This window comes from Perca fluviatilis, chromosome 16, assembly GCF_010015445.1.
Source record: "Perca fluviatilis chromosome 16, GENO_Pfluv_1.0, whole genome shotgun sequence".
Lineage (NCBI taxonomy): Eukaryota > Metazoa > Chordata > Actinopteri > Perciformes > Percidae > Perca > Perca fluviatilis.
This window is the reverse complement of record NC_053127.1, coordinates 16,233,776-16,260,524: the sequence shown is the minus strand read 5'-3', so window position 1 is coordinate 16,260,524 and position 26,749 is coordinate 16,233,776. Positions and strand designations below refer to the sequence as shown.

Sequence of the window (26,749 nt, the reverse complement as noted above, 5' to 3'; positions counted from 1 at the left end):
CACTCTCTTTTTTTTTTTTTTTTTTTTTTTTTTTTTTTTTAGTTTGTTTGTCTATAGATCTCTCCTAATCATTTTCACTCTCTCCCTCCCTAGTCTTAAGTTGGCTCTTCAATTCTGCTTATTCATAGTTTCAACTATGAATCAACTTGCACTAGGTTTGATTCAAAACGAGTTTTCATATTAAGCATAATGCAAAAATTGGACACAGCACACATCCATTATTGCTTGAGAAAATGCAATATACCTTTCAGCTGCTGCTGAATAATTCAAGTGCCCTCAATCGCCACATGCCGCTAACGCTTACAAGCCTTCAGCTCAACTTACCACATGGCGAGTACGTTATGATATCAATACGGCTATTGCAAAGATCAATTATTCACACTGCGAAGCTTCTTTTTTTTTTACCTTCACAATTACGTCAGAAACACACAAAGATGTTGGATGTTTGAGGCCTAATCGTTCTCATTCTTAGAGGGTTTGATGACATTTAATCACGAAACATCAGCTGAAACATGTAAAACATTTCCAAACAGATATGTGACACAATTTGGAAAGAGGCATATTAATGACAACAATTAACATTTGCATTTTATCCTGGCTTCCCCTTAAATAAATCATATTTACTACCATTAATTACAGACTGTGATTAATCCCAACTCCGCATCAAAGAGAATATATTAATATGAGCCACAAACGTTTCCGCGTAATTGCCAAGTATTGATCCCCTGGCTGAAACATCTCACTGGGAACAGCACACACCCGCATGTTGGCCCTGGGAGGGTTCCGGAGGAAGCTTTTAATTATTATATTAGTAGCCTAAATGTAGTATCATTATTATTATTTCAGAAATGTTTGATTAATATTAGGGAGAAAGTGACCATTGTTGGGAACGAAAACTACCAGATGATAAATCAGGAATTAGAAGTCAAATTTGATTTAAGTTAAGCAATTTGAATTAAGTCTGCCAAGAGAAGGTTTATTGAAATACGTGGAAAAATACGTCAAATGCAATGAAGAGTCGCACTTACATTTAACCACAACAACAACCATAATAATAATAATAGCACTGTTGGCTATGGGAAATGAATCATAAGTTAGTGAAATGGTTCCCCTATCTGCTTAAAACAAAATAATAATTACGTTAAGAAAGGGGGGAAATACTTACTTAGTCAAGCAAGTAAAAAAAATAAACTAGGCTACTTTCATGTCCCTGCTTCCTCGGTGAACCTGTGCGTCTCTCCCTAGAGTTCCCAGTCAGACTTCTACTCCCAACTCCTCCACATTACTTCATTTTATACCAATATATAATTAATATTGCATCGTCATTACTTAATAATTTCAAACCCAATGCACGCCATAACCCGGTGACATGAGGGCGTCCATAATTAAAAGCGCACTAATCAGAGGAGGAAGAGGGGCCATTAGCAGCGTGTAGAGGACGCACATTCTGCCCCCCGCGGTGTGAAAATAGATGCCTTTATTTTTTTCTGTGGCGCTTATATCATGTACGACAATACATATTTAATCCCAGCAGAGCTTTAGGGAGTCATAAATAAAATAGTCAGGCGAGTTCCCATAAAACAAACCAAGAATATATCGCCCATTGGTGCAGCTCAGGACGTGTAGAAAGGAAATCAGTTCTGTTGCTGTTTGTTTGTCTGTCGTAAAACAATGTACATTAAGCATGTATAGGCCTCAAGATGAACTTAATAAAGCACAAAAATAACATCGCGGCCTCAGGATTTTTTTTAAATATATTGTTTTTAGAAAATAACCATTTATTAAGTTTAAACTTCACACGTTTTTTTTCCCAAGTGAAATCAAGAGTGAGGAAAAAATAAATACTTAATTTAGGTGATACTGTATATATATTGGTCTACATAATCGATATAGGTCTATAGCTCACCTGTAATGCTCCAAAACATGTTCACATCAAAATATTAAAATAGCAGCAGCCAAAGCCACACGGATGTGCCTCATATATGACGGTGTCATTTCCATCTCTAAATAATTGAAGATAAACAGACTTAGTGCGTCATACCTTGTGCAATTACATTACTGTATAATAATTATTCATATCTGTACGTTAATGACCATCACAGTTCACGAAGAGAGCAGGTTTGTTTGCAAAACAAAATGGTGGTTTAAAAAGGTGAATTTTTGATCCCCTCATTAGTCCGAATTCATTAAAAAAAAAAAAAAAAAAAAGGAGAACACAGTTCAAGATGGTGTAGGCTACTTCTGCACATGTGAGCCAGTGATGCGGAGGATAAACTCAACCAGCATTACAAAAAAAATCCATTATCTTGTCCTGAAATCTTCATTTCTTTCTCTTTTAAAATCTTCATACAGCATCAGTTTAACACCGCTGACAATTAAACAGCCCGTAAACAACAACTAAACTCCATTTCATGGATAAAATAAAAAAAAATAAGTGAATTAAAGTCCCTGTATGTGACAAACTGTCAGGGTGGATTTACTGAAAGTTCATATTTAGTGTGCGCAAGATACTTGATCAACAACATCAAAATCACCCTCCTCACAGATAGAACACAATCATTTATGAGTCCCACATTGATAACAAAATCGAAAAAAGTGCAACAACGAAGAGTGAGTGACACGAAATGAAAAATTAAAGTCTTTTTGGAGATAATCCCAGATGAGACGTGAACAGCTGTTGATAAATCCCTGTTAGTTAGGCTACTTAGGCTATTATTAATCACTCGATCAAAAATGTAGTAGGCTATTTTATTCATGATGTGTGAAACTCAGTGCACCGCAGAGTACTTCATTCGTTTCTGTTTTTGCCTCTGGTTGCAAAACCACACTCGGACCACATTCTTTTTCAGGTCCAGTTTTTCGGCGATGGCCGCAATTTTTTCCGAGGAGGGCCGAGGCTGGATGGCAAAGTACGCCTCCAAAGAGCGCTTCTCCGGCGCGGCGATGGAGGTGCGCTTTCTTTTCCTCTCGTTCCCGTTGAAAAGGTCCGGCTTGCTGCTTTTCTCCCGGTACGCAGCCTCTGCTTCCTCGAGCCAGGCCTGGAGAACCGGCTTGAGCGCTATCATGTTGTTGTGAGACAAAGTGAGGGACTCGAACCTGCAGATGGTGCTCTGGCTCAAAGACCCCACTCCGGGGATCTTGAGGTTGGCCAGTGCCGACCCGACGTCCGCCTGGGTCACTCCGAGTTTGATCCTCCTCTGCTTGAACCGCTCAGCAAAGGCTTCCAGCTCCCTGGGATCCGACTCCACGTCGTTGATGCACGCCATGCCGCCGTGCACTGACAGGGAGTGAGGGTGGGCCATGTTGGCCATCGCCTGGTGCAGTTGCCCCATGGTCTGCAGGTGGTGGTGAGGGTGCTGGTGGTGGTGCGCCGACGTGGTCATCCCGGGAGGCTCCGGAGCACCCATCCCGGTCACGGCCAGGCTGGAGGAGAGGTGGTCCAGGAGGTCCCCGGCCTCCAGGGTCTGTCCGAGGTGGTGGTGGTGGTGATGGTGGTGGGAGGCGATGGTGGAGGGCACGTGGGAGATGGGCACGGTGGTGGAGGAGGAAGAGGAGGCTGAGGTGCAGGGGACACTGCTCATGGTATGGTAAGTCACGTCTGGTTTGAACGGGTGATTCTTGCCGTGAGAGACAATGCTGTCAGCAGCCGCCAGAGCCTCTGCCCGTGCCAGCAGGCTCTCATCAAAGCCTCCGAATATATTGCCCTGCAGCTGCAAGCAAGAGTGCGCATACTGGAGTCAGTGGGGAATTCTGTCAGGCAGCTCTCAGGATCTAAAAAACATTTTCCAAAGGCAAGCAGCGCTGAGGAGAGGAGAGAACCCTCCTAAACGCGCAGGTCATAAAAATTAATATGAAAGCAAGCGCATTGCTTGAAAAGACATGTGGATGAGAGGGAGGAGGTTGGGGGCACAGACAGAGGAGAGAGAGAGAGAGATAGCGGATAGAACAAAGTCCTGTCAAATCAACTTTACAGACATTTCCAGTGTGATATTTCCCCCTCCTCTCACCCAGTAGGCCTATACTCCACAGCCATTCTCCCCCCCGACCTGAACGTACCTGCGGGGCGGGCAGACAGACTCTGCGCATGCCCTCCGAGCCTGAGTGCAGGCCGGGATACTTGGGCTCGTGCAGAGCCGGGTGCATGGAGAAATGCTGCTTGCCGTTCATGGTCATCATCCTCCTCCCTGCAAGCACCTCGCAAGCAATGTGGCCCCTGACATGAAAACAGGAGAGCGGACAGCTACAGAGCTCCTCTGCTCTTCTTCACCAGACTGAGCTGTTAACATCGGCGGCACCTCCCGGCATCCCTCTCTCCCTTTTTCTTATCCCCTCCCCCCCCCCCCCCTCCTCTTCTTTCAGCCTCCCTCCTCCTCTCCTCCCACCTGCTCCTCTGCTCAATTTACAAGTTGCTAAATGTTGGCCTCTGTGCGCAAGCGTCAAACAAACCCAACCAAATTCACAAATGATCTTCTAATTAAACGTTGTTCATTGACGATATCGTTATTATGACATCCAATGGCATTACTAATATTTTTACTAATGTTTATGTTTGGTGCGACAAAAATAAAACCGTGGATTCATCCACTATAGTGATCCAATTATTTCAGCACCATGGACAGCGCAGCAACCCTGTGGTTACCAGGTGACAGTGTTCCCTTATGCAAATCCATATACTTTAGACAGATTCAATAAAATCTAAAACGCATACAAGCCTATAATGTTGCTCAACAGTTTGGGTAGGCTACTACATGCTTCAAATTGTATCTCAGGCCTGCAGGTTGCTGACCAGTTGACCCCAGGACCTTGGCCTGCTCTCCTCCCATGTGAACGCGCATCCTCGGGGCTGCTTTACAGCCTTCTCATGTGGCTGCCTGGTTTAAACTCACCAAGCCGGGGTGGACGGGCCGAAAGAAGAGACAGGCGGGCAGAGGCGGACCGATGACAAAGCGGGTCCATCTGATCCTGTTGGCCGCCTCTCTGGTTCCCCAGACTCTGAATAATTTAGCTGCATGGTGGCAGGCATCCATTACCACCCTGGCATGTTCTTATTCATTACACAGATTAAAACAGCTGAGATCTTTTCTCACCATGCAAACCTGTTGCAGGCTGGGGAGCCAAACTTTAAGAGCTGCATGGCTGGCTACTTGCATGAGTTTAGGGGAGACAAAAGACATAAACGAGATGGAGATGCCTTTAAAAAAAATTTTTTTAACGTTTGGGTTGAGATTTTTAATTAAAGACAGAATGTTTTGATTTTCTACCTGAGGAGTGCATATGTGAAATTTAACCACATAACACTGATAAAATTATCTATTTTTAGACTATGCGAGAGAAAACAATGTAAGTGTTCTATAGAAAAAATCTTAAGAAGCTGTTCGTATATGGATCCCACTGAATGCATATTAGTCTAAATAAAGGCCAAAGTCCCTTTTCTCATCCCTTCCCTTTTTCTTACCCCCTAAAAGCTGTTATAAAGCTGGGACCATTCATAATTTAGTGGTCATTGTTTACAACTCTGTCATCTCTGTGCTTTTTCAGATTTCTGAAGATTGCATGTGACATGTTTTGAGAAGAACGTTGCTATATTGTGGCCAAATGTGAGAGCGGCTCTATTCTTTTTACCCCTATCTGGCCTGCATACTGTACACTCCACCAGACATCCTACTGTAACTACTGTCACAGCATGCATTACTGTATGGTGACTATGGAGTTACAATTCAGCAGCTTTGTTTATGTTTCTTAATCATAATTGAAAATATGGGCCGGTTTCACAAATGTGTTTTAACAGCATATTTGTATTTCTTATCTATAGACTGTAATTTTTTATTTATGAGTATAACTACTGTGTGTGTGTGTGTGTGTGTGTATATATATATATATATGTATATATCATATTTAGTGTCTTATAAATTGACTTACTAAGGCATTATACCTTAGATGCTGTCTCGTAATTGTGACTTGTCATTTTATAAAATGTTTATTATTATTGTAGTATTGTAGTATGCCATAATATTAGAAAAACATTCATTCTAATTTTTGTTAAGTTTTATAATTATATTTTATATTTATATCTAGGCTATATCAAATTGTACTGGCAGAAATTGGCTTCCTTAGAGTCCTCCCAGTCACCAGGCCACTGCGGGATTTACCCGGAACAGTGCTCTGCTCAGGCCCCAGAGTGAAATCCCTTCCCCCAGGGAGAGCCGGAAGCTTCTGCATTAAACTAAACAGACTCTGAGTGTTTTTACTTGACTTCCTAAAGTAAGAAACGCTCGTGCATTATTCAGGGATGTTTTAATATGGCGTAGTCTCTGGCTGCTGTAATTAAAATGCACGTCAGAGGTCAGCCTGTAGTCTACTGTGACGTGGTGAATTTGTTTGGGCGCGTGGGTGTCAAAGTGAGCGTGTGAGCAAGGATTGGCTTCTTCTCCTTAATAAGATGGACACAATGGAACGTATTGAATTACGTTGACTACCCAGATAGAGAGGCTGCCGCCTAGTCTTATATTTGTGCCCAAGCCCTACATAGAATTTAGTGTTGGAATGTAACTAACGACATTTACTGAAGTAGGCCTACAACTAGAACAATGTTGAGGTACTTCTAGCCTACTTTACTTGAGTATTTCCTTTCTACTTTTACTTCACTACACTTTGGAGGCAAATGGCCCCATTTCTGATTGGCTAGCAAGAATCCGATAAAATCACCACAAAGTAACACTGTCCAGGTCAGCACTAACCTCGCATTACAAGACCTTCCTGCACAGCGCTGCGGAGGAGGGTCTGGCTAGTTCACTCAGCATTCTGAGATGGGAGGAAAACGTGCTCTGGTTTATTGGCATTTCTTTAAACCAATCACAATCTTCTTGGGCGGTGCTAAGCGCCGGACGGAGGAACTGTGCCACTGTAAGATAGCCTCAGGAAGGATCTTGTTTTGGTGGAACATGTGTACGTTCAAAGGTTGTTTTAGTCGTGCAACGGAAAACTCTGATTGGACAGATAGTCTAGCTATCTGTCTGGATTTACCCTGCAGAGATCTGAGGAGCACTTAACCATACACCTCATAATTCGACCAGTTCAAAATTCAAAAACAAAGAAAGCGGAAGGTAACTGACATCCTCCGAATCAGAGCAATCCCGGAAGTGAATGTCTTGGCTGTAGACTAGGCCAGCACTAGTCTTAATATTTCAGCACTGACACAGCTGAAGATCTTCACTTTTTGCCCGTGGTAATCAGCCATGGTATAAGTGCAATAATGAACTCCTAGGTGTCCTATTATATGAAAATTGTGAATGAGGTGGGGGCATTTAAAGATACCTTGTCTCAGACTCAGTGGGGTGTTATGTAATGTGTTATTACTTTATGTCAGCAAATTGATGTCTATGATTTCTAGCAGATAACATGCAAAATGAATGAGACCACACAAGAGTTTAAGGTAATATTTTCTGGAATGCTTTTGCCTGCATTTTTTTTCCCTTGCCAATGCCAACTTCTTTTTTGGTCAACGTTTTTCTTTTTCTCTCAAAATCTTTTTTTTTTTTTTTTTTTTCCTTCTCTTTGCCAGATCCAATTGAAATTTTATTTTTTTTCTTTTCTCTTCCTTTTTTTTTTACCGTCTTTCAAGCACCCCATTCCTCCATCTTTATTGGCAAAAGCAAACATGCTAGTAAATTAGAAATCAATTTCTTTTTTTACAAACAAAATACATGAAGAAAATACATCCACATCCTGCAAATATAAACAGTAACAAATCCAAAACTATTATTGAATAAACATTTTTTTTTTTACACCATTGTGATAGTAGCATACAGAGTATAGTACAAAAAGTGGGAGACCTTCTCTGAATCCTCACACAAGCAAGAACCCTGCCAGTACAGGTTTGTCCTATACAACTGCCAGTGACCTCATATAAAAAATATCATATGAGCAAATAATATTAAAGTACTAAGTGCCGAAGAGAGACGCTTCAGCTTTCACACACCTAAACCTAACTTTGAACGCCATAGAACTCAAAGGTTTTAAATGGACCACTGGCAGGAGACTTCTGAGTTATCAGTCAACAGTGAGATATGCAATCCAAACAAGAGTGTTACGGACATTGTAGTTGGGAGGAAAACATGTAATGTGTTTCAAACTGTTCCGCACCCCCTTACATGTGGTGTTAGATCTGAATTCTGTTACTGACTGTATTGCCGCATAGATCTCTACCTGCATGCTAGCGTAGAGTAGTGAGACTGCTACAAGCAACTAATAAGTTACTATCTCCCTCTCATTTGTTTTGGTTCTTCAATCTGACTGGTTGTGTTATTTGATATGATCAGTTTAGTTGAGTTATGATAAGAATGCATGTAAACATTTCGTTTCAGGGAAGCAACAGAATTGAAAACTTGCTAAACTGTCAAACATGTATTTCTTGCATTTAAAAAGGAACACACCGACTTATTAGGACTTTAGCTTATTCACAGTAACCCCCAGAGTTAGATAAGTCCATACATACCCTTCTCATCTCCACAGATCCTGGAGGTAACCGGCTCCATCTAACCTACTGCTCCCAATAAGTGACAAAATAACGGCAACATGTTACCATTTACATGTTGTGATTTGTATAGTCACAGCGTGTACAAATTACAAGGTCTTATGAGACACAGCCGTCTTCTAACCGTATACATACTGGGAACTATATTCTCAGAAAGGCGAAGCACTGCTACTTCTGCTACTTGGGAGGAGTGACTTGCTCGCAGCACCTGAAGCCCTGTGGTGAGGAGCAGAGAGTTTGCTCGGAGTTGGAGTAACAGAGTCAACAATTACTAGATAGTAAAAGCATATTAACCTTGTTATTTCTACACCCTGTAACTATACAAATCACAACATGTAAATAGGAAAATGTTGGCGTTACTTTTGTCACTTAAACGGAGCAGTAGGCTAGTTGGAACCGGTTACCTCCAGGATCTGTGCTAGGTTTAGCTAGCGCTGGGGGCATCAGATGGAGTTACGACACGCATGGAGATGAGAAGGGTATCTGGGGTTACGGTGAATAAGCTAAAGTCCCAATAAGTCGGCGTGTTCCTTTAAGCACATTTCCATGTGAACTTTAATGACTTTCATTCCTCCCACCCTGCGGATTCTAAAATACATTATTTGCAAAATAAAACTTTTTGTTGTGAAAGGTGCACATTGTGGTTTCACTTGTACAGTGGGTTTAGAGCACGGTTTTGAGACACAGGCAAAGGTGCACTAATTCACAAATAATATAGTGAGGTGCATGACTCCCACTGCCATTCGAGTGTTTTCCACAGCTCAGAAAGTTAAAAAGAAAGAAAGAAATGTGCTACTTAGACGACAAATTTAGTAAAATAACAGACTGGTTTAACACGAATGAAATAGTCTTGCGAATAAGCAGAGATGCTAAGCACTCTTGCTTGACCTTTTTTTATCTGACTGTTGAAAATGACAACAAAAAAAAAAAACTTAAAAAAAAAGTACAACAGTAATTTCTCTTTCAAGCATTTACAAAATTTACAAAAAGTAAATCACAAATCTTGTAAAAATTCAGCCATCCGCTGATTGTGTAAGGCAAAGAAATTTATATATATATATATATATATATATATATATATATATATATATATATATATAATATATATATATATATATATTTAAAATCAACTGTTCAGTATTACATTCAAACACCCGTCTATGGATCTCACTTTTTTTTTTTTTTTAAAATGGGTGATCGGATCCTTGTCCTGCCAGGCCTGTTGGATGACCAGGAGACAGAATAAAACAAGTGAAAAATGTTAAACACTCTTTGAAAATGTAAAATATAAACACCAGTGTGGGTGTTTATATTTACACAGAGTGGCATCGGACATTTAGTGAGCAAAAAAACACAAATGGGGGGGCGAGGGAATTTGAAGATATACTATAAGACTGTATCTGACGTGCATGGACACGGCAATTTGTAAACAAGTTTAGATTTTTCTATTGCACTGGTATCCTTTTTGTACCTGCACTGGCTCTAATATGGTTGTGGTACAGTAGCAGCACCTTTTGGTGCTGGGTAAAGGTGGCTCCGTTTAGTTAGAATACAACAGGCACAAACTAGCATATAGTCATGCCAGCACAGTGATTCACTGTCAAAAATATTTGGATGATTGGATCCTTTTAACATTTTGGGCTTGGAAAAATAAATAAATCTCTCTCTGGTAGCAACAGAGAACGTTCTATTGGTGAGGGAATGGCTGTCCCTGAACTGAGGACAAGATTTTTCAAAAAACTGGTGAGAAAAAGGCTTAAATACAGTATGTATAAAAATACCTATTCACAGTTGACACAACTTTGTGCATTACTGATATTAATCATCTGGTATGCACACTGAAACTTATATGTTATTCTATCTATAAGAACAACTTAACATGTATCTTTCTCAGCAAAAGTGAGAGGTTTTAAATAATTGTTCAGTCGAGGGATAAAAAAAACTGTCGGCCCTCTAAACTTCTTTTGATGTACAGTAAAGTAACAACGTTTTTACTTTGATCAGAGTCTAAAATTACTTAGTTCGACAATACTGGAAAAGAAGAAAAAATGTGAGTTTGGTTGTAATGATTTCATCTGCTTGTCGGGAAAAAGTAGTGACGGATTCTGCTGGAGAGCAGATCATGACGAATCACAATGCCTTCATCGTCTCCAAGATCGGCTCTCGTATTCGTCATCTTCATCGTCGTCCTCCTCCTCTTCTTCCTCTTCACCGGGCAAATACGAGCTAGCTTCCTTCTGTTTGGATGGAAAACAAAACAAATCTATTGTTAATCTTTGAACACACAAACTGACGAGATTATGTAATGTTTCTTTACATTAGCCCCTTTCCCACAGCCTGCTCAAAGGGCGGGACTGATGCGCCTTTAAGCTGCCTCGCCGTCTGTGTGAAAGTTACGAAGAGGAAAGAGGAGGACAGAGGGACGAGGGTAGTCACAGAGCCGTAACAGTGCCGAAACAAACGTCCGTGTGAAAAGGGACAGCCGAAACATCCCAAAACATGAAAACACAGAATGAGGATTTCACCTGACAGTAATGCTGTTTTACTCAAAGGGCTAAGATGCTCTTAGTACTGAGAGGCTTGCCCTGCTTTTCCATTGGGAGCAGCAGTGAAACATTTAGAAGCACTGGAGAGAAATGTACGAGTTAAATCTGTGAACAGAACTAAAACTTCCAAAAGTTCCCCACTTCGAATTTTAAGTTGTACTGTACATGGACTTCCTCTCCTGGTTTCTGGGTGGCTGTATTTTAGCCGTTTGTGTGTGATGTGTCATACCGCATTGTCCTCATCTTTAGCCTCTTCCTCCTCTGGCTCCGTTGTGACAGAGGGCGTTTTGGGCTTGTACCAGGAAATCTGCAGCACACGACCCTTGAACTTAGCTCCTTGGTTAGCTGCCTAGAAAACAAAACAGGAGTTGCAAGTTACACCTTTTGCATTTGACTATCATTTCATTTTGGGTGATTCGAGGGAGAAAAGAAGAAAAAGAGGCAAAGACAGACCGGTCTGATTCAGAGTCATGCGACTTACATTCTCTGCTTCGCTTCGTGTCTTAAAGGTCATGACGACGCTGTTGGCGTCTTGGTCACGGACATCCTCGACCTCACCAAATTTCTAAGATAAAAAAAAGAAAAAAGATCAGGATTAACTGCAGTATAATTGTTCAATAATCAATTTAATTCCCTGTGTAACAGTTATCAGTGTGACCCCTGAACCTGTAACTAAATTATATATATATATATATATAAAAAATAAAAAAAAAAAAAAAAAAAAAAAAAAAAAAAAAAAAATAAATATAAAAATATAAAAAATAAATAAAAGTGTAACAGTCCTCACCACAAAGTGCGGCTTTAGCTCGTCCTTTTCCTCCTGAGTGACCCCCAAAATAGCCAGGGCTCTGGGTCTGTGGTCAACCACCATGCGGTTCACGGTACCGCTTCGCGCCATCATCTCCCGGCTGCGGCCCCGGCCGCGGCCCATGTGCACTGAACCGTGCTCCAGCGCCATCTTACCTCGGCCCCGGCCTCGACCCACTGGGGGCCGGATCAGACCCAACCGAGTCGCCTACAAAAAAAAAAAAAATTGTATAAAAAAGGACAGTTCAGTAGGTTTTAGGTTATAAAACAGAGGAGCTGCTGCTTTTTTTCCAATATACACAGGCAAGAATATATGGGCACCACCTGGCTGTGTTAAAATAATCATTACCAACAGATGTGGAAAACCAGATTGTGCGTCTTGATGCTGTGCTGTTGTGCTTTTCAATGTGAAAACAAAGGAAACTACAGTGTTTGAATTTATCATGGGTCTCTTAAACATTCTTTACACTTGACTCTGGTCCTTCCTTCCTCTGTCACTCTCTACCCTTTACCATCAGTTGTCGCTCCTCCATTTTTAAAGTGACATCTCCTGGCTTCCTAACCACTCCACAACCTCACAACCACTCTCCTATCCATTTGTCCCTCGCTCACTTCTCCCTCTAATTGTCATACCGCGATTTTCTTACAAGGACCAGCGGCTCAAACTTTAATGAGACGGCACTCCATCAGTGTTGGACCGGTGTCTGATTTGGCTTCGTTAGCGGCTGTTCCTCTGGGATTGCTTGAGTGGCTGCAGTTTAATGTGCAGAAGAAGGGTCAGGTTTGGATGAATATGCATTTTTAATAACAAACTAATTTAGGACGCACAGGGGTAGAAGGGGAAAAAACATGCTAGGCAGGGTGTTGCTAACAACAGCTATGTTCTTTTTAGGCTGATCTTTTGACACAGCCAACCGAGTGTGTGTCTGTGTGTGCTGCTAGTTTAGATGGCAAAAGAGAAGTGGGCAAAGTCTTAGCTGACTAACAGCCGTGGATGCAGCTTCAATTTTTTTTTTTCATGGATTAAAAAAACCCAAACTATTTCATTTAATGATGAAAAGCCTAAAAAACAAAAAAAACAAAAAAAAACTCAGATTCATGTACGTTTAGGTTGTGTGACATATACACAATAGCATATTGTCTTGCATACTTCTTAAAATTCTGTGCCCTTTTTTTCTTATTAGCTACATAACTCAATTATCAATCATATATAAATACCTGCCTAATCAAGATATGCCTGAGAGCATGATTTTTTAAAGACACTTGATTTGCATTTCCTCTTAGTTTTAATGCTACCAAAATGGTTAATTCGTACATTGTGCGACCTGTGACTTTTGCTATTGTTTAGATATATTTCTTTAGTTATTACGTTTTAAACCAATTGAGTGTAAAACCATTGATTGACCAAACCATTGATTGTATCTCAGCCATTCTATACAATACTACCTCCGTTTATCTTTTAGAATGCTCAGTGTTAGACACTGACTAACTATACATAAGGTCATTATCCTAACATATATAGTTTATGTGTTATATAATGTATATATATATATATAATGTTATATAATAAAAATATCACAATTCTCAGTACTGAACCCTGATCAACTGCAAATATAATGACCTGTACATTTTATATACTGTAATACATTAAAGTCTAAAGCAGAAGTGCTTTCACTCCCATTGAATCTTTAACTCAACTATTACATTAGTGTCAATGCGATTTTATAGGATTATAAATTCAGCCATTGATGTGCCAATTTGCATCAGCGCATACAGCATTAACACACATTATCTTCAGGTAAAGCTTCTACAGTTCACTAATTCGTTCTGGCCCAGATGTGAGTGAACATTCCTACACGTGTCCCCTCTAGAATTGATAGAAGATAAACTCGATTGTGTGAATACAAACATACAACTGAAAACTGAGGATTTTGTTTGTATTATTTATTCCTATCAAAATGTTGCTTTATTAATTTTATTGATGAAATACTACTTGTGCTTTTCATTCAGCCCTGTGAAAAAGTTATTTGGATGTGCACGTTTTTCTACCTGTATCTTTACATAATCGGGCAGTGTTGAGTGATAAATGTAAATACTATCTTATTTGCTGACTTCCTCTAAGGCATTTCTTGGTATCACATCCTCAAATTCAGTGCTCAAGAAAAATGCTGCTGATGCAAGATGCGGCCACTGTAATCTCTTTGTGCACTGCTAGCTATCTTTTCAGATTGTTGGCCTGTGGTTATGTACTGTGTGCGTGTGTGTGGGAGTGTGTGTATTACCTCCACCTGCAACTGTCCCAGTTTTCTCTTGAGGTCTGTTGTATCCTCTCCAGAGGTCATCTTCTTGTGAAAGTCCAGCTCAGCATCCAGCAATTCCTTCTGGGCCTGGTGGTCACATATGTAAAATGAGAAAACGCTTCAGTTTTTCATTTCTTTTTTTGTATTTAGTAAGTCAGTTTCAAAACAGATCTACAGTGGATGGACAGAACTCCACATGGCCATCTCTGTGTAAGGCCGCGCTCAGAGAGCATCCGGCGACTCCAGCGATCCGCAGCAGGCATGTGGGGCAGTGTGGGAGTGTCACCAAATGGCCAAATTTGTGTGACACCCTGTTGTGTTCTGTAGACTTTATAGTTCACAATTATTGTTTTCCGTCAGAGCGTTTCTATAATCGCGACATTTCCATCCGCACTTGAAAGCAGCTTAATTTCTCAGAGAGAAAAAGAAAAGAGACATGCTGTGTCCTGTGCTTGGTAGTTATTTAAAAACTTTCTTGTGGCAGCGATAGAGTAGTGTTTACTGTATGGTACTCTTACAACGCCCCAAAATGGACTGACAAGTCTGACGCTGGCCACTGCAGCGTGACTTTGGGTTGCTTTTCTCCAAAAGTTGAATTTGTCTTTTTGGCACCCTCCTAACGCACTATCCCCATTCAAAATGAATGGGAGTACTGGCGTTTTCACCGGACTGCCTGCTCTAGCCTGAAAGCGGCCTAAAGGAGATGATGCACTCCATCATGTTCCTGACCAAAATGGCCCAAACTTACATCAGTCTTGGTCTTGGACTGGCCGTGGTTGGGTTTGGCGCTGGATACCTGGGAGGCAGGGTTCATTTCATTCTGCAGCTGTGCGATCTTCTCCGTCAGCTCCTTCAGGGTCTTCATGATGTTGGCTCGTTCCTCAGGTTTCATCCCTCGGTTCTTCTCAAGGCGGTTTATCAAGGCCTGGAGGAAGAAGGACGAGCAGTGAGAGAGAAGAAGGTGTAATAGACAGGAAAAGAAATCGGGTGGGGGGCTAAACGGAGGGGATGTTGAGGCGAGTCTTACCTTCTGACACTCAATCTGTGTCTTCAACATCTCTTGCTTCTGCTTTCTCATGTCCTGCTGGAGTTTTAATGCCTCCTAAATGAAAAAAAGACAATAAAAAAAAAAGACCTTCACTGAGGTGAAAATTTGCTGTAAATGGACATTTCATTTCTCACTGGTGGCCCTTGAGGGAAACAAATGGTTAATCCCAGCTCTGCTATTCTCGTATCCAGTCAAAATATGTATTATAAAATTAAGCCACATGCCTGTTTCTTCTTGAGGACTTCCTGTGCTTCTAGTGCTTTTCCCGTTTTTCCAAAGCTCTTTGAGGAGGACTTTAGGGCTGTGGAAGTATAGGGGCCCTTCTGGGTGTTTGTCAATGCAGGCACCACCTAAGTGCCACACACACACAGAGAGAGAGAGAGAGAGAGAGAGAGAGAGAGAGAGAGAGAGAGAGAGAGAGAGAGAGAGAGAGAGAGAGAGAGAGAGAGAGAGAGAGAGAGAGAATCACAATGAGCTTGTGTACAGCTGTAATGGACATGAGCAAGAATGCATTAAGTGCCAACTAATTATTATTTATTCTCCTGCATTACTCCTATTCTTATATGCTATTAGAACGTGTGAGACCAGCTGACCAGGGTCATTGGACTGTAATCTTTATGTCTCTGAGACCTCTAGCTTCACAGCAGTGAACTGGCGGTAACCGGGTTCCCATTTGCAATGGCACACACCGCAGGGCTGGGTTTGTTAATCCTAATATTTGTGTGTTGGGAACATTCCACCTACACTGTTGACTGGACGCACTGACTGTCCCGATAATATTATACCGAGCATGCCAATACGCTAAACTAAGGTAGTTAACATAGTTAACATTATACCTGCTTAAACATCAGCATGTTAGCATGCTGACATGAGCATTTAGCTCAAACACTACTGTGCCTAAGTACAACTGCACAGATTGATATTAAGTGTGGTATTCCAAGCTCGTTGAAACAAATCATTCATTTGAAATTGCCATTTCACCCGGGTCTGGCATCATCCGACACCTGCATCTAGAATAAAACGTACAGTGACAGCATCTGGGTTTGTGTTCAGGCTGCCCGGCTTGGTTGAAGCGGTGACCCCAGGCAATGCTTGCAGTTGATGCTTGGGAACAGTCTTGTTCAACACGTAGGCGGCTGGACTGTGCTGCTTGATACCCTGCAGATCAAAAAAAAATAAAATAAAAAAGGGAGAAAATAATTCAATCTGATGAAGGAGTGGTAAAACTAAAGCTCAGCTCAGACCAAAGATTCGCAACGAGACAAACAAGACGTTTTGAGAACGTTGCAAAGAAAAGTTGCAGCAGTCTGAACCGGCCCATCTCAAGCTTGTCAAGTCGCCAGTGGCTGATTTCAGAATGTAAGGGACACCACCTGCTTCAACAGCCAATAGCGAGGTCGTCTTGTAAAGTCAGTTACAAACTATGGAATCAAAATGATCCGTAATCCATTTTATTTCTATGTTACAAACTAGGGATGTGCAATTAATAGGAATTTAATTGTGATTATGATTTTGGCTCCCAATGATCCCAAAAACAGAATAAATCGAGAAAAGCAATTATTATTGCAAGTAAACTTTATTTTCTATAGCATGCTAGCATGCTACGGTTAGCCACCTCATTTCGGCTAGTGACGTAGAAAGCCCTGCCGATTTTGAACAGCTCACCCGGAGACTGAAGGGAGGACACATTCAGAAACCGTATCGCACTCCAAGTTTGTATGCGTGTGGAAGCACCAGAGACACAAAATAACACCCCAAATCCAAGAAAAAGTGATTCGTTTTCATAATATGGGCACTTTAAATAGGAAAAGTATTAAGGCAAATTTCACAGTTGTATGTGTTTTTTTACTGTTGATTTATTTAACCTTTTCCACTGTTTTTTAAGTTCAATAATTGCAACATCTTTCCAGAAGTCGAGTAATCGTTAAAGTCAAATTACCGTGATTTCAATATTGACCGAAATAATCGTGATTATATTTTTTTCCATAATCGAGCAGCCCTATTACAAACGGTCAATTGGTTGAAATGGCAGAGTATTGGGACCCACAAGCAACCACGAGCACGATATATAAGCTACAAAAAACAAAACAAAGTCTGAAGTTAGAACATAAGTACAAAGAGTGGTTGCTATGGAGATGACACACCGTCTCGTCACATTGGTGTAAACTGGCAGGTTTCAGAACGTTGCAGACCGGCACGTTGCAAGTAGTTGCAAGTTTCAACTCGTCTCGTCGTGAATCTTTTGTCTGAACTGGGCTTAAGAGATCATCACGAAAAGATGAAGGACTTCTACTGGTTTCAGTTCTAACCTTATGCATGTTGCTGTGCTGCAGCCCCTGGCTGGGCACTGACCCGGCCACCTGGCTCCCTGAGCTCTGCTCCAGCTGCTGAAGCCCTGTGTTGTTGGTGCCGGGCTCGCGGTGCCAGTACACACGGATGAAGCGGTTGTTGAGGACCGCCTCGATGCTGGATATGGCCCGCCTGGCCTCTTCATTCTTTGTGTACTGAATTAATGCCGCCTCTGGGTCTCCGCCAAACACCACCTGGATTGAGTTTAGAGCGTGCAGAGTAGGTATGTGTATTAGATGAAACTAATTATTCTGAGCTATTCGTTTTTGTCCAAAATTCAACATTCATTACATTATAAAGTCATGTTAAGTTTTGTTTTACTTCTTGAGTCTAAAAGGTGTATGTGAGCCACATATAGTAAATGTGACATCCTGTTACATTTTGTCCTGCAACTTCTGTGAATCCTGCACTGTATGTCTGTCATGCATTTAAAAAAATGCAAAATTTGAATAATTTTCACTAGACTTTTTGACAAACTACAGTCTACTACTTCTTCTGCTACTATTGTTGACCAAACCCTTAAACAATGAGAACTGTAGCCCTTTGCAAGTCATGCATTTTACCTGGATATTGACGATGGTTCCAAATTTGCTGAAGTGCTCATTGAGCTTGGTGATGTTGTTGAGCTCACGTGGGATCTTGCGCACCTCCAACTTGGTGTTCACATAGTGATACCTCTTGGGAAAAGTGTTCTTATGTTGGTTGTTAAAGCTTGGCCTAAAACAAGAAGACGACTGTGATGTTGATACCTGAAGTTCACCACAGTATTTGTTTTAAAGAAAAATAATGGGAAAAGCAGACAAGCCAATCAACATTTTAGGCGGTGAAATCGAACCCAGATTGACGAGCTGAGGTTTGAGTTTCCGCCTTCATATTGAAGTTAGGGCTGGGCACAGAACGTCGATACTTTTATGGTACCGAAAAAAAATGTCTGATCCTATGAGTATCGAAAAATTATTAATCTTTCGGTGCCAAATGCATCTGAACGCTTAAGTGCAAGCTTATCTGTCCTCTCTGCATACTGACAGCGAGCAGAGCTTCGACTCACACACGCGGACCGAGTAAACTACGTCGTCGGCTCTGTAGTGTTGTTGAAGTCACAGTGAGTCACAGCAATGCCGATACAGGCGTTTCAAGTTTTTCAAAACTTCACGCAGACAGCGTTTGCTGCGATATGATATTAATGGCGAGCAGAAAGCGGTCGCGGTGCTGTTGATGTTACACTTCCTCTAAGCTATATAGGCAAGCAGGCACAACGGTGGTTTCTTTGCCCTGGTAACTGACTGACAGGCTGAGCTTGTAAGGCAAGGCAACTTTATTAATGTTACTCTGAGTGAGCAGTGTTACCAGAAGTTTTACATTTTGATAACTATTTTGATTCACAATTAAGTTGGAAAATAAAAGCTTTGTGTTTAATGAATGTTTGTGGATGCTGAAATGGATTTTAAAACATATCGTATCAAAAAACGTAGTTAGGAACCGGTATCGAAACTGAGGTATCGAAATTGGCACCGGATCGAAAGATTTTGAACGATACCCAGCCCTAATTGAAGTTCTTACAAACCATATAACAGTTATCCTTGAAAATGAGGAACAAGTTTAACTGGGTTGACACTCAATTTGGATTACAAGTAGAGCCAATGGAAGCATCCTAGTAGTCACAGGGATGTTTGTGTGCACCTGCTTCCCACAACTGACACTAAAGATAGGCTCCTGACCTAGGAGTCACCTTGGCTTAAAACAAGGCTCCCATTGCAGTAACAGGAAATGGGGGAGGCAAGGATTTGTTTGATCAAAGGCAGGACATTTCTCTATTTCAAATTTTAACATTGTGAAATATCAGTAAAACCCTTAAAACGTGCGTGTCTTTAAAATCCTTACTTCTCAATCCAGGGTTTTTTAGCTGCTGGTCCCTCAGCTGTACTGGGTACCATGGTTCTCTTCCTGCTGTCCTGCTCTGTGTTGAAACGGGACACGTTACTTCCAGGAGTGCTAGCTGCAGTGGCAGGCTCTGTCTGGATCACTATGTTGGCAGCTGAAAGACGCACACACAGACAAAAACACAGAGAAACAATTATCACTAATTAACACTCAGCACTTTTGTATTTAGCTATATCCATCATAAAGGGGTCCATCAGCATCCATCGATCCAACCGTGCCCATTGCCCAGGATTAGTTTAGGGAAGAGTGTGACTACTACGAAGGTGAATATTTGCTACCTCTCGAGCCTTGTCCTTCGTTGGAGGTGAGGCCGATAAGGTTGGAGCGCTGCGTCTGCACCCGGGGAATGAACTGACGGTACGGGTTACGACCTGCTGCAGTCAGGCCTGGCGACTCTGGGTTATAGCCCTCTGGATCATAGTTATCTAATGTGTAAAAATGAACACACACAAAAATCTTATTAACAGCCATAATGTGAAAAAATTCAAATGACAGAAAATGAACAAAGAAACTGAAATTACACTATGAAATCAAGCAGTCTGGCATTAATAAGTAAGTACTGCCTGGCATTCAGTGACCTATCTAGCACACACCAATCTTGTAAAGAAGTGATGAGTTTAACTGTGTCCAACTGAGTAACAGAAGCAACCTCTGACAGTCTGTTAAATACAGCTCTAAATAGTATTTCAAATAAATATGTAATAATGAGAAAGATATATACAAATGAAAATAAATGAAAGTACAGTAATTGTAATGGAAAAAATATATCCAAGATGAAACATCATAAAAGGTGACAATTCTAATCCTGAGCCACAGTTTACTGTAATACAAAAGGCAAAATTTAACAAAATGCGACCTTTCATGACAGACGTGATTTTAGCATAATTCTGAGTTGCATTAAGGTGTTTGTAAATAACTAAAAATAGACCCACTCCATTTGAACTAAGCATTAGATTTTCTGTTTAGCTGGAATAATCCATAAGCTGAATTACACTTAACACAGTAAAATGTGGCAGAATTCATGTTAATTGCTAATAGCTACTTTGTCTTAGGTTAATAAACAGTGCTACCCTCTGGTCAACAGCCGTTACTGCAGTCTGAAGAAATGCATGTGCATCACACACTGCATCCACTACAACGTCAAGCATAAAACAACTTTTGAAGGAGAAAATAAAGACAGGGTAGTCCACAAAAAGCAACCTAATGCTCACTTGCTTAGTCCGTATAGTTCAACCTTAACTTTGTAGTCATTTCAACCAGGGCTGCAACGGTTTGTGTATTCGTACCGAACTGTCACGATCCGGGGGTCACAGTCCGGTGCATGCAGAATAAACTGTACGTAGATTGGTGTACGTATTGTGGAACCAAAGTTCACAGGCATGAGTTATGTTCAGAATATTTTGGTTGACGTTGTTAGCAACAAATGCTGAGCTGAAGATGGCACAAGCAGACTGGCGTGCGAGTCGGTCACACTAAGGCGAGTTCAAATGAAATGCCGAAACTGGAAGGAGAGCCTGCAGGTTCCTGGTCAGCTACAACAGCGACGGAGAGAGTTGTGTATAAGATAAGACAGTGTTTCGGCATTGTAGAGTATGTGAATGTAAACACATCCAACATGCCAATGCACATTTGTCGATATCACCCAGATGTGTCAATCAGCGGGATGATAAATGTTTGGGTGCTTTGAATGTTTAAATATAGCAAAGGCAAAACTAATTGAAAAACTCCTCCCAATGCACGCATTTTATTTTGCATCATTCAATTTACTTTGGCATTTTTAAATTCATAGCATAAGAGATACGTTTTAGTTTTATAGCCTATTGTGACCGGTTGCCTTTTGGCAAAGTGTTTGTTTAGTGTTCGCACAGTGTAATACAGAAGTGTTTGAAATGTTCCTTATTTTTATATGAATGAATAAATAAATAAATAAATAAATAAATAAATAAATAAATAGTTTGCCAAAGTTGCTAGTGGGCAAAATGTCCCAATCAGTTCCAAGCAAGAGGATTTAGTCCGTCGTTGACACCAAACTTTCACCAAACTGCGACTCCTAAACCGGGGTATGAACCGAGCCAAGACTTTTGTGTACCACTACACCCCTGTCTACTATAATTAAACAAAAACAGGACAGCAGGAAATAAAGACCACAATTTCCCAATCTGAATAGGAAAAGCATCGCTGCTTACATTCAGACTGGACATATTGGGGACGAAGAGATACAGATGAGGACGAGGAGGGAGGAGGTGGAGGAGGAAGAGTAGGCGGCAGCCCCACACCAGGCGGTCCAATAGGAGGAGAAGAAGTGATTGCCGTTTGGTGGTTAGGGGTATCAATCCCACTGGTTACTATCAGTGGGGGTCCTGAGGGAGACACAAGCCCATGCTAATGTCTCAGGTATATCACAAGTATGACAGTGAGTCTTTGATTTGTGCTACTAAAAATGTATTTCATGCCAGACAGGTTGCTTTAATATGACAGTGAAGGTTCCAGAAAGTGATAATTGTTCAATGCAATGCTTCCACGTTACAATAAAAAAATATAATTTGCATCAGATTTATAGCAAAATCAGAAGTCAAACGTCACAGTAAGAACATAATTTCATGAACCAGCATATTCAAGGCAATTGTAGGAATAAGCCACAATTAGACAGGACGGTATGTAGAAAGAAGAGCAACCTAATGAACGGCCTTTTCTTCTACCAGGTAAATAAAACCCTCTCTACGGCAGAGTGGAGTCTATGTTCAGTGTGTTTCCACACATAATGTAGTCTCTAGAAATAATACTGATAAATACTGTATACAAAAAAAGCTGGATTTCCAGTAAAAAAAAAACAACAACTTCTAAACACAATAAAAAAACAACTAAAACAAGGGTCATAAAAACAACCAAGGTAGTGAAATTATGCCTGTGTATCTAAAAAAAAAAAGTTTGTCAGAAGTTCTGAATCAGCTATAGACACAGTAATGGATACAGTGTCACTTAAAATTAAGGACTACACTCTTAGAAGAGATTTCTGACCTGTGCAACACTCCCAGCAGTTATAATCAACATATAATCAAAATGTTTACCTAATTGTTGGTGGAAGCAAGAAAAAGAGTAGTCACTTAAATCCATTTAAGAAATTGATAAGAGAGTACATTACCAGAGATGGAGGAAAAATGTCGATCTGCAGTGGTTTGTAAAAATCAAGTCACCGGTCGCTTTCACAATTGTACTAGCCACAAGAAATGTTACTGCTCACATCAACTGGAACTTCGAAAAGTTTCCATTTATGCACCAGTGTTGCAGGTACTACTTACCAGTCATGGGGAAGACGCCCGGTGGTGGTGGCTGGCCATAGGGTGGCATCGCAGGCATCCTGAGGGGAGGGGGTGGCTCAGTGATCGGGGGCATGGGCAGGCCAGCGGGGGGCATAACAGGTGGGGGAGGGAAAGGAATCATGTTCGGTAGATTGACATCATCAACGATGAGAGGGTCGTTGCCGTGGTCGAATGGACAAAGGTCACCACGGACACAAAATCCCTTTTCTGTGTGAGGGAGAAACAGACGTCAAAATATAGCTTTTTCATACAGAATGTAGGTATTTGAGATGTTTAGGACACCGTAAAAAACCTCTCTAAGCAAGACCTTCTCTGTACTTTTTCCTCAGATACTTAAAAAGTATCTATTTGTAACCTACTGTAATCATTCTAAGGGGTTTGGGCCCCTGGAAGTCAAATTCATTCACAAAAATATTACTGAAAAAATATAAAGAGCAATGAGGATAAATAAACAAGATGAAAGCTTATCCGAGATCAAAGCAGCTAAAACATACAGTGCATGTATTTACCCCACAGTCTCATTAAGAAACTGGGTCCCTAGTGGCTGTGTTTGAGCACTGTGACAGATAGCAGTGTGCTTCAGGGACAGTGGTTAACTTTAAACCCTTGTGTCTCTGGTGAGCCTGCTTGCTTTCCTACATTTCACTGGGGAGAAAAGAGCAAGTGCTAAACAGTGGTCATTAGTGAGGAGACAAAATAAAATAAAATAAAGGCAACCAATAACCCTTAATGGGAATATAATGTTAAAGATTAGACCGCAAACCTTACAATGACAACGTAACTTTCTGCAGAAATAGTTCAAGGGAATGTTGTGGCAAAACTAAACAGAAGAATTGTTAGAACGCATAAATAAAAGGGCAAGGAGGAAATGATGATTCACTTTGTTCCTACCATCATAATCCCTGCAGCGCTGTTTGAGCGAAACAGTCTTGTTGCTAAAAGGCTTGCCGACAACATCTTGCCTCTGGGTGCCATAGTAGCCAGACCAGCTGTCTGTAGTGCTATCGGGCAGGTGAGCCGGTGTTACTACGGGAACACCTCCCGGTCCTGAGACTCCAGCGGACGACGAGGAAGAAAAGGGGTGCGGAGGTGTGGGCAGGGGAAGGAGAGGCGACGGGTGCTGCTGCTGCTGGGAGCCGGATGTGTTGGAAGAGTTGTAGCAGTCGGTGTCCTTCCTTTCCAGCTCAAACTTAGACTTGAAGTCTGTTGAAGACAAGCAGAAATAGGAGGTATTTTAACAAAACACGAATAAGTATTGCAGTAGAGTAGTGGACCATAGCAGAAATGTATACCCTGTCAATTTTAAGCTTTTAAAAAACAGATACTTCTTTCTTCATGTCAAACACTTAGAGGTGTAGATTACCGTAACCTTGCGGCTGATAAGGCCAATTCCAGGCTGTGTTGTTAAATCCCCACTGATGCAACTGCAAAGCTGTCCACATTGTTCCTTATCGATAACAACTCCCAGCAACACGGACCAACAATCCAACAGAATATAATACAAACCGCTGCATCCACAACTCTGTTCGGTCTACTCTCAAAAAATCTTAAGCGCCTCTGTGCACTTCACACTCTGCATCGCTAATGCACAGTTCGACTGTGCTGACAGGAGCTTCAGCAACTACTACACTCTTGGGTCTGGTCCCCTGTGCTGTTGTTATTGGCTGTGGGGGAACTTTTCTCACCTCTGCCTCCTCTGTGCTCCCTGTCCCTGCTCTTTCCTCGGCTGCCGCTCCTGCTTCGGCTGCGACTTCGGCTGTAGCTCCTCCCACGGGGGCTGACCCTGCGACGCTCCCGCTCGCGGTGAGAGTCATTGGCGCTTTTCCCATGCCGATCAAAGTCGCGGCGCTTACGCTCATCTCGCCTCCTGTCATCACGGCTCCTGTGTGGTTTAGGAGTTAGAGGGAATATATTTCAATAACTATCTTGTCAGGGAAATTATACAAATAATCATGTTTGAATACGTTTATTAGACAGACTCCTTATTGCATTTGTCCGAAACATCTGTATAGCATGTGTAACAATCATGTATTATTTCTACTTTGTTGATCATTCTGAATCTGTACCATGAACCTTTGCCTGATTGCTCCCCAGGGTGCTACAAATATGAAAAAGTGTGTTTGTGTTAAGTTGCCAGCAGTAACTGTAAATTGAGACTAGACCATACTGGACAGCCACCAAGGGAAGCAGCTTCATCTCCTGTAAAGTCATACATGGTTCAAGCATGACCCCCTGGGAGTGCCAACCAAGAACTGGGACCACTCCAAGGTATAAAAGGAGGGGATCGGCTTCTCTTGGGTGTGCACATTTCAAACAAACCTTTGTTTTGTGTACCATGCTCGGAGCGTTAATAAAGTTTGACAATACTGTAAGAGATTTGTGTCTCATTCCTCGTTTGTCAAAGTGGAATTGCAAAATTGCCACAGCAGTGGTTGATGAGTTAAAGGGAATTTGTTTCCAATAACTATCTTTATGCCTGTTTTAAATGCAAGTGTCCAACAGACATACTGTATTTAAGAGGGTTGTAGCAGGATTGAATCTTAAACCAGCTATGGTAAATGAAGGTCTTAATGATCATATCAAAATACTCTAAATCAGTTGTAGTGGCCTTTATTCAACAGTACTGGAGAAAGAAACAGGTTTTGAGTTGTTATTGGAAAGACGCTTTTATTTCACCAACAGTGTATGTTAGTAATCTAAGTATAATCCTAATCTAAGTATATCCTCCTTTCTATCCGATCTGTTCCAAAGCACTGTGTTAATTCGCTGTTGCTGTTTATGAAACCTGAACAGGTTTCTTTATGGATTTTACATTAAAACTATTACAGCATTTCTTGGGGCATAATCCCTTTCCTTTCCTAAAAGGCTGTTGGTGTTCAAAATCCACAGGAAGTGTTGCGTTTCATTTACTGTACACGGTGAAAGCACAGGAAAATAAATTGATCAGAATGAATAAATTATAGACAAATTACATTATTTCTGTCATAAAGACAGAACAACCGATTTAATGCCGCAGAATGTAAATCAAGCGTCAAAGCACATTAAACACCAACTGTTGTTTTGAATGTTAGTATACCAGTTCTTGTATTGTCCGATCGGTTATTGACAAGGGACAGGCTACTAGACACCAGGGCCTTCATCAAGCTAAATACAGGACTTGTGGGAACTAACCATGCAATTATACTGTATACATCCACATGTTAAGACTGCTACAAAATTATGGGTTTTTATCAGCAGTAAGTAATCAAGACCCTATTTATTGCACATTCAGCCTGACTCGGACTTGAATGAAGGTGCTATATGTCTCACACGTCAGAATAGCATCTGCATATATGCGTCATCATTTAGCTGAGCAGAAACTTATCCCCGAACCCAAAGCCATACCTGGATTCATTGAAGGTCCTCAAAGGACTTCTCCTCCGCCTGTTTTCTCTCTCCTCCTCTGGAGTTTCAGCCTTGAGGAAAAAAAAAAACGGTTACTTGACTTAAATGCTTCTCTATTTTATGTTTTTAAAACAGAAGATTTATATGCAGTGTCCTGTAATACACAATGACATATTTATTAAATGATTTGATCCAAAACCCCATATTTGACAATACAGATTTTTCACTGTCAAGCTATATATTGTCAGAGTCGTATTGCAGCCAATAAATGTGTCACATTTCTTTTTACCTCCACAACATCAGATTTGACTGCAGGTGGTTTGACCTCTTCTTTAGGAACTTCCTTGGCAGCAGGATTTCCCAGGTAGTTCTTAGTTGTCAGACATTCAAAGAGTTTATCCACAAATCCTGTTGTCTCTGCAAAGACAACATGAATCATGTGAATATCTTATATAATCTTTTATCGTAATTATGTGTCATTTTGCATACTCCCTTTAAATTGGCCATCAGGCATGAAATGT

General features: G+C 41.1%; 2 protein-coding genes across 4 annotated transcripts in view; both read right to left on the bottom strand.

The window, feature by feature from the left end:
* Positions 1–440: 440 nt before the first annotated feature.
* On the bottom strand, positions 441–6,769 carry pou4f3 (POU class 4 homeobox 3). Its single transcript, XM_039826410.1, has 3 exons — positions 6,738–6,769; positions 4,057–4,213; positions 441–3,710 (listed from the first exon to the last, which is right to left on the bottom strand). Exons 2-3 carry the CDS (start codon positions 4,174–4,176, stop codon positions 2,769–2,771), a joined length of 1,062 nt encoding a protein of 353 aa, XP_039682344.1. The 5' UTR covers positions 4,177–4,213; positions 6,738–6,769; the 3' UTR covers positions 441–2,768.
* Positions 6,770–9,703: 2,934 nt separating this feature from the next.
* Positions 9,704–26,749, bottom strand: part of rbm27 (RNA binding motif protein 27) — a 20,198-nt gene continuing 3,152 nt past the window's right edge. Inside the window, exons 3-21 of one of the 3 annotated variants that reach the window (XM_039776982.1) lie at positions 26,518–26,645; positions 26,229–26,299; positions 24,530–24,726; positions 23,736–24,047; positions 22,824–23,051; positions 21,711–21,884; positions 19,803–19,949; positions 19,465–19,618; positions 18,147–18,300; positions 17,544–17,777; positions 16,261–16,392; positions 15,459–15,584; positions 15,214–15,288; positions 14,935–15,111; positions 14,169–14,273; positions 11,867–12,094; positions 11,561–11,644; positions 11,309–11,428; positions 9,704–10,770 (exon numbers count right to left, since the gene is read on the bottom strand). In XM_039776982.1, coding sequence (XP_039632916.1) covers positions 10,675–10,770; positions 11,309–11,428; positions 11,561–11,644; positions 11,867–12,094; positions 14,169–14,273; positions 14,935–15,111; positions 15,214–15,288; positions 15,459–15,584; positions 16,261–16,392; positions 17,544–17,777; positions 18,147–18,300; positions 19,465–19,618; positions 19,803–19,949; positions 21,711–21,884; positions 22,824–23,051; positions 23,736–24,047; positions 24,530–24,726; positions 26,229–26,299; positions 26,518–26,645 — 2,942 coding nt within the window. In that variant the 3' untranslated portion in view covers positions 9,704–10,674. The remainder of the gene's footprint in view (positions 10,771–11,308; positions 11,429–11,560; positions 11,645–11,866; positions 12,095–14,168; positions 14,274–14,934; positions 15,112–15,213; positions 15,289–15,458; positions 15,585–16,260; positions 16,393–17,543; positions 17,778–18,146; positions 18,301–19,464; positions 19,619–19,802; positions 19,950–21,710; positions 21,885–22,823; positions 23,052–23,735; positions 24,048–24,529; positions 24,727–26,228; positions 26,300–26,517; positions 26,646–26,749) is intronic. The other 2 variants (XM_039776980.1, XM_039776981.1) reach the window with 2 other exon arrangements.

Excerpts from the sequence above, each read along its gene's own strand:
- pou4f3 (XM_039826410.1), bottom strand. The coding sequence starts at position 4,176 with ATGATGACCATGAACGGCAAGCAGCATTTCTCCATGCACCCGGCTCTG. Across the intron at positions 3,711-4,056 it reads TCTGTCTGCCCGCCCCGCAG|CTGCAGGGCAATATATTCGG; the intron begins GTACGTTCAGGT and ends TCTTGCTTGCAG.